This window comes from Mus caroli, chromosome X (genome assembly GCF_900094665.2).
Source record: "Mus caroli chromosome X, CAROLI_EIJ_v1.1, whole genome shotgun sequence".
Taxonomy (NCBI): domain Eukaryota; kingdom Metazoa; phylum Chordata; class Mammalia; order Rodentia; family Muridae; genus Mus; species Mus caroli.
Genome location: NC_034589.1, coordinates 55661256 through 55669583, shown reverse-complemented (window position 1 = coordinate 55669583; position 8328 = coordinate 55661256). Strand labels below are relative to the sequence as shown.

General features: G+C 34.0%; 1 protein-coding gene across 3 annotated transcripts in view; it reads left to right on the top strand.

Annotated features, from left to right (window-relative positions):
• Nucleotides 1-8328, top strand: part of Atp11c (ATPase phospholipid transporting 11C) — a 178573-nt gene that overhangs the window by 114146 nt on the left and 56099 nt on the right. For all 3 annotated transcript variants that reach the window (XM_021152853.1, XM_021152852.2, XM_029473144.1), the window contains exons 11-12: nt 1063-1213; nt 1692-1889. In XM_021152853.1, coding sequence (XP_021008512.1) covers nt 1063-1213; nt 1692-1889 — 349 coding nt within the window. The remainder of the gene's footprint in view (nt 1-1062; nt 1214-1691; nt 1890-8328) is intronic.

Sequence of the window (8328 nt, the reverse complement as noted above, 5' to 3'; positions counted from 1 at the left end):
TAGGGAAGTGGGGGGCGCTATGGGGGACTTTTGGGATAGCATTGGAAATGTAATTGAGGAAAATATGTAATAAAAATATTAAAAATCAAAAAAAAAGAAAAAAAAAAGAAATGAAAAAAGGGTCTCCAAGATGGTACATGACTTCAATAAGCCTACATAGTTTTTAAATGGTACCATTTATGTAAAGTGTAAATTCTTTTCCTTCTGTTGCTGGATTTGGGGTCATTTAGTTGCTATGTGTATGTTAGTTCTACATTATTGTTGAGATAGACAATTGGAGTGATAGAGCAAGTAAGGTGACACTAACAGAGGTTTCTCTTTTTTAATTTTAATTAATTTTTAAAATTTAATTCAATTTTAACTAAATTTTTGTTTGTGTATCTGTGTATACTTGTGTGTGCATGCCTCTGTGTGTGTGTGTGTAAGACAGACAGACAGAGAGAGACACAGAGAGGGAGAGAGCAGACAGACAGACTGATTTTAAACTAGCTACATAAGCTGAGGATGGTCTTGATATTGTAATCCTCCTGCCTGCCAATATAAATACAGCTACTGGGGTTTATAGACACCACCATGCCAGACATACTTTTCTCTTTGCAGGCATGGATATGATTCATTGTGTCTTATTCAGAATTATGCTGTTAAATAATGGGATTCACATTTGCTATTCTACCTTTAATTTGAAATATTTAGTCTTTTGGCGGGGAGAGGCAATACACTTTTCATAGAGGTTAAGTAGTTACTAAAACATATGGATATGTCTATTTCCAGTTATTTTACAGGAACCTTAGTAAAGGTGTATTTGACTAGCCAGATATTGTGCCTTGGGGAACATTAGTGATCATTAAACAGTCCAGGGCTAAATTTTCCATTTTGCCACTTAAACAGTGATTCTTCAGCTGTGATAATTGAAGTTCTTACATAAAAATATTGGACTGTGACTATATAGCATACACAGGAGAAGCTTTAGATTAGTTAAGACTAAACTACATTAAAATTGAACATTTAAATGTCTATTTTGTTTATATCTTAAGTAACTAGGCATATGATCTTGTTTTTCAGATCTATTAATGCCTTCTTGATTGTTTATTTATTTATCTTACTGACCAAAGCTGCAGTATGCACAACTCTTAAGTATGTTTGGCAAAGTTCCCCGTACAATGATGAACCATGGTATAACCAAAAGACTCAAAAGGAACGGGAAACTTTTCAGGTAATTGCTTTGCTGTGAGAAGTATTACCTCTTTGTGATTAGACTAGCCTTTACTGAAACACTACTCAGAAAAATGATACCTTTTGATTTAGATTTGTTTTTATTTTATATATGCCTATGTTTTTTTGATTCTTTCATTAAGAGATTTGAAAAGTAATGAGCTTTCTGGCATTTTAATTCAATATGAACTTGTGTTCCGCTCTATATATGAATTTTGAATGTTTCCATCTATGGGTGGGAGGAATTTAGGACTTAATGGGGTTAAAAATATTAAAGTAGAAAGCTGAAAGATATAGATAAAATTCATAGTGTTCTAAAATGTTGTTAATACTAATACTTTTGAATATAATGATATAGTGTCATTAGGAAGTTTCTTTATATTAATAGTGTGTTAAGCATTGAAACAAAAGAAAGCCATTTTATATCTTATTCATCTAAGGCTGTGAATCTAATTAACATGAACCATCTCTTATTTTAGGTTTTGAAAATGTTCACTGACTTTTTATCATTCATGGTTCTTTTCAACTTCATTATACCTGTCTCCATGTATGTCACAGTAGAAATGCAGAAATTTTTAGGGTCATTCTTTATTTCATGGGATAAAGACTTTTTTGATGAAGAAATTAATGAAGGAGCCTTGGTTAATACATCAGACCTTAATGAAGAACTTGGTCAGGTGAGAACACAGTTTTTGCTTAAATTAAACTACTATAGTAAAAACATTTTCTAATCTGTTATACCAATATAAGTAACCATTACTTTTATTGAAATATAATTCAAAGAAATATCTTTAGTGCAGACAAATAATTAAAGGTTTGCAATATTTTCACAACTGCCACTTCAGTTATTGTTTACTAGTATTTTTTACAAAGGATAAAACATATGCATTTAATATAAGTATTACAGAAATCTATATAAAAATTCACCAAATGATACTGTCAGATAGAAACATGAAATGTGGTTTTCCTTACTTCCTATAATCATTTCTGAATAGAATGAAGTATAATAAAATATTGCTATTTTACACATGCATGTTTGTTAACCATAGTTATCCTATATTGATATTTTCTGGGGTGCATTTCTTATGACATTGAACATAGACCTAGCAAGCTATGTGTATTCCAGTATAAAAATACAAATGAAAGAAAAACATAAAGGCATGTCCTTCCTCCTCAATACCATTTCCCAGTATATTTGCTTCATATAACAGGGTAACCAAGACACTGCCCTTGTTTCTAACATAGGTGCATTTATTTTCTGATGCAGTGTAACATGTGATTTAAGCAATGACTTCTTAAGTGCTTTTCTCATTAGTGGTTTGTTTTTATTGGCCTTGGGACTGAACCTGAGATATGAAGAAAGGTAGGCACATGCTCTACCACTGGGTTAGAATATATTCTTTCTACTTTTAATTGTGAGACAGGGACTTGCTTAATTGCACAGGAACTCATATGGTAGCCTAGACAATTCTTCCCTTTGTGACCTTCCTGCCTCAGCTTCCCAAGTCAATCAATATAGACTTGAGACTTGACCTGGCTTTCTTATTAGTATTGAGAAAGATTTCCCCTTTGTCTAAATTTGCTATGTATTATCTAATGTTTATATTTGAAGGGAAGTTTTTTTCTTTCAGTTAATTCTCATGATAATTTATAAGAGTGGTACAAATATCATTTCTGTGAGTAGAAAATGCAAATCCAGGCAATGAAATGGTGGCTAGAACAAAGCCTCACATTTGTTTGAAATGGTGCTATTTTGCATCTGTACCTCAAAACTCTCTTTAAATTTAGCTCTTCTTCTCCTTGTACTCTCTATATCTACACATTTTAATTTTTAACCTTTATTTTTATTTTAGTTTATGGGTATTCTGGCTTCATATATGTTTTTGGACCATGTGTGTACAATGTGTTTGGAAGCTGTAATAGGACATCAGATTCTCTTAAGATTTAGAGTTACAAGTGGTTATAAGTGTGGGTGCTAGGAATTGAATGTAGCTTCCCTGGAAGATAAGTCAGTGCTCTTAACCACTGAGCCAATCTCTCCAGCCCCTATTTCCATTCTTGACACAACCTTTGCCTAAACCAAAGTACCATTTCACAGTTGACATGTTAAAGAACAAAAGGACTTTGCACATGCTATTCTGTTTAGAAGTGACTTCATATATTGGTAGCTCAGACCCTGGAATCTACATTTCTCATTGATTCTGGAAGTGCTGAAACAGTACAAGAAATAAGTGAACCAGTGTCATTTCCCATGGATTTCCTAAAGATTCTTTTATTGATTAATTGAGGTGCCACAGTTAATGCCAACTTTATTAAGCCTTGTATTTGCACATAGGCACAGGGTTGAATAGAGTTATTTTAATCCCAATGAAAAGCTTCTGTCTACAGGTTTTTGGCATAAGAAAACATATAAATGCAGAAGCTACCAGCTCATACTGTCCACTAAGTAAATACCTGTCATGTTTGTTGCAAGCTTATAGGGATTTACCTATCCAGAGGCAGAAGTGAAGGCAAATATAATAACTATCATTCCATAGTTTAAACTTAATGCATTCTAGAGGCAGACAGGATGCCTAGGGCACATTCCTCTTCATAGGACTCTCGCCTCATTTTTTCACATTTCCTCTTCACAAGTATACATATTACCTATATGAATACTCTGGCTCTCCTAGATTGTATTAAGAGTATAGGCAATAAAGTAGAGGGTTGGGTAATGATCTGGTAAATTTGCTCAGTGGAAAGAAACTACCACGTTTGTTTCCATTTCCATTAAATTTCCCAGCCAAACTGCATTTCTGGATATGGTTATCATTTCTTCAAATCACAAAGTTAATGGCATATTACTACTTTAATTAATACAATGCCTAAACCACTTGGAATCATTATTAGCTTGTATGTGTAGAAAGTATAAGAATAAAAATGCAAAGAAGTCTTGAAATAGTTTCTTGGGCTATTTAGCATTCAATGGACTGTTACACACAAAATTAAGTGTAACCAATTTCCTATCTTTTAGTAACAATTCAAGCTGTAGAGCTTTTTATGTTTCTAAATGTAGTATCAGTTAATTGCCATCAAGGCCACAGTAAATATTTGCTTTAGTGACACATTAGTTTAAAAAAGTATAGGAAGATGTTTATTGGGACAGTTTTTGGTGTAAGAAATAAAAGAACAGATTCTTAATTCAATTATAAAATTATAAGATATGTTTTGATAAAGTAACAATCTTTCATAAAACTGAATAGTTTTAGTAGATCTTGAAAAAGTTGTGAGAATAGCCTTTTTTTATATCCCTTCAACCTTGTGGCTATATCTAATTATATGGCATTATCATTCTTAAGCTATAACTTGATTCAACTCATCCAATATAGTTGTTTTGAGGTCCTAACATGTACCTGAGATGTGTTCTGCATATTGAAGTTACTGTTATGAAGTTCAAAGAAAGAAAAAACCTCCAATTACCCACTACCTGCTTGGACAAACATAATAGATTGTACTTTATTAGTATGGTTATAATTAATAAGAAAATCAGAAGGTAATGGGGCAATAGAAAAATCTTATTAATATCAGTCAAATGAATCACAGTATTCTGTAGAGAGAATATCTTATGTATGAATGCATCACCTGTCAAGCAAATGACCTATGGCCTGTAGCTTAGGCAGGAAATACAAGGTGTGGCATCCAGGAGGCAGAAAGAATTCTGACATAGAGCCAGGTATGGAAGACTTGCCAGGAAGATACAACAAGATGATACTTTAACACAGATAACCAACCATATGATAGAATGTAGGCTAGAATAAATGGGATATTTTAAATTATATCTAGTCAGAGAAGAGCCTACCCAAATGGCCAAGGTATTTGTAAATATATTTTGAGTCTGTGTCTTATTTCTGGGAACATGGGAATGGGAGGTAAAACTGGACATAACATCAACAGTATTCATCAACATATATGTAATAGGTGGGGCATATTTATTGTTAAGCTTTACCTATAGTCGTTATAGTCTTTTTTACTTTATAGAAAAATTAAGACATTTTTATCAAGGTTTATAACTGATAAGCCAGGGCTCTAGTCTAAGGGTTCCTTTAGGTTAAAGCATCTGGTATTTGTTTTGTTTAACTTACAAAATAGGTGACTTCATATGTTTAGTCTAGTTCAAGAGTTCTTTTTTAAAAATATTTATTTATTTTATGTATATGTGTACATTTCAGCTGTCTTTAGACATATCAAAGAGAGCATCAGATCTCATTACAGGTAGTTGTGAGCCAGTATGTGGTTGCTGGGATTTGAACTCAGGATCTCTGGAAGAACAGTCAGTGCTCCTAACCTCTGAGCCATCTCTCCAGCCCCCTCAAGAATTCTTTTTAATCCCTATATAGCAACCGACTTCACCAAAAGAGCAGAAAATTTTAATTCTTTTCCTCCACTACTCAGAGTAATTCAACACAACACTGTCACAATATGACACCAAGGCAAATTCTTCAGTGAGTTCCAATTCTGATACTGTCTAGTTGAAGATACAAATTGAAGCCTAAGTCCTACAGTACTGTCATCATTAAATACCAATCACAAGTGCATGTTGTTCTTTTGTGATTTTGGTCATACAGTTATAAATCAAGATTACCACAGACCCTTGATTGAATTTCACTAATTTGACAGCATGATCTAGAAAATTCACAGAAACATAATAATATTCCTTATCATTATATTTAAATAGTTATTAAAATGGATATAAAGTTATAACCAAATGAAAGATGTGTATAGCACAAGGTACATGGGAAGGAGTGCAAACCATTGTGGCAACCTTCAGGAAATCTCCATATGATCAGATACTTTAAAAGTTGTCTTGTTTTGGTTTGGTTTGAGGGTTCAATAGAAGTAACAAAACATAATATAATGATGAAATCATCGACCATTGATGATCACCTTAACCTTTAGCTCTTTTATCCTCCCCATCAGGGGTTATGAGATAGAGGTGAAAATTCCAGCCATTTAATTAATGTCTTGCTTTCATCAGTGACTTGACCCTATTCAAAAGGGTATCTAGGTATATAGGGCCACCAGTCATCTCATTAGTATATAAAATATATGGATCTCTTTCTAGGATTACCAGGGATTTTTAGGTTGTGTTTGGGAGATTAATAGTAAATAGATTTTTCATAATATATAATAGTCTTGTCATTTTTAGACACCCATCCTTTTACATAAAGAAGATATACAACCTCAAATGATAGTAAGGCATTACTCAAATTCTACTTAATCATTAATAATTATTCTAGTACATTATCCACAATATCTCCCAGAGTGAAATACTGAGAAATACAGGCTTTATCTAAAACTTGTACAGTTCTAAAATTAGGAGTAAGAGGCTTCTATTTGATTGAACCAGGGGACTGTCATCTCTTTCTCCGAGTCCCTTTTAAGGTATTAAGTAGTATTAGATTGCCCTCACTGCATAATCCATTATTCATTTGTGACCCAAAACTTTGATTCCTCCTTTGGTAGATATTCAGACTTTCTCAGATTGGGAAGGGTGATTAGGCTTGTCTGTTGTGCATATCTAGACTGTAGGCAAGTAGTCAAGAGGAACCCTTCCCCTTATTTCCTGTTCAGATAGGCTAAAGTTGTGTGGAGATGTGATCAGCTATCTGTACAGTTAGTTCCAAGTGTGGTAAAGGTACAACCCATTTACATCATAAGCTCCTTTGAAGTTTTAAAGGTTTTTAAAACATAGGAAGTGAGGGTGTACTTTAGTATGTAGTATTTGCTTTGCATTTATGGAACGTTGAGTCCTATTCTCTACAGAAGGAAATGAAAAACCTCAAGTTTCTTGCTTAGGAATTTTCTGTATATCCAGCACTTGTAGGGTTTGTTTGGTTTGTTGTTGTTGTTCTTGTTATTGTGTGTTTGTGTATGCTTTTATATATGGTTGGCTTTTCAGTACTGGAAATTGAACCAAGGATATCACACATGTTAAACAAGTCTTTTACTACTAAGCTATATCTCTAGCATGTTTCTTTTTTGAGATAGGATCTTACTAAAATATTCATGCTGGCGTTGAACTCACTCTGTAGCTCAGACAGGCTTTAATAATACCCCAACCTTAGCCTCCTTAGTAGCTGAGATCATAGGTCCCAGCTACTAAGGCTCATCACTCAGTAGTTTCACCATGATTCTGTAACCATTGCATCAGATTTAAAAAAGAAAAGAGTTGAGGTGGTCTGAGAAATGAAAAGGGGGTATAGAAACATCTGTGTTAGCAGATACATAGTCCTCTATTATCATCTACCAGAAAAAGAAAGGACTGTCTAGTGGGGACATTCCTTCTGTCACACCATGTTGATTATAAGCAACACACTCAGCCATTTATCATCTCAAAATGATGTTCTTACTGCTCTGGTGTGTTAGAAGCTATTTCAGAAAAGAGAAGCAGATCAAATGTGTATTTTCTAATATTCAACTAATGTAGGCTTCCCATCCATAAACTGATGAGCTCGTATTTGCTGATAGAGAGAAGCCTTTCATCCAGCTCAAAATTGTCATTGTAGAAGAATCTCTTTAAGCAGAGCCCAAGAGCAAGCTGTCCTTTTATACCTGTTTGTTAAATATGAAAGTGCTTAATATAAATCACAGCTAGCCCCCGTCCACTTTTCCTGAACACATGGCATATGAGAATGGTTCTGTAAGTATTGTGATTCTAGGGCCAACAGAATCAATATTCAGGAAATTAGAACTGAAAAAGATGCTTGTTTTATTTTATATTTTGTTGCCCTATACCTATGAGATTTAATGTTTACTTTTACTATCTAAAAACAGCTCAGTCAGAAAAGCGGTTCCCATAAAAGCACAGGAATATAAGTTCTATCACTGGGAGCACTTTAACCCAAATACTGGGGACATGGAGATAGGCAGATCCCGGAGACTCCCTAACTGTGACTGCCTCACCTAGCTTCCTAGAGAGTACTAGGTCAGTAAGAGATCCTAGAGAAGGATAGTTCTTAGACAACAACATCCAAAGTTCTCTTCTGACCTGCACATATATGAACATGCACAAGATTCTGAACGGACTAATCCTAATTGAAATGCATGATGTGAAACAACCCACCATTCATGGAAAAA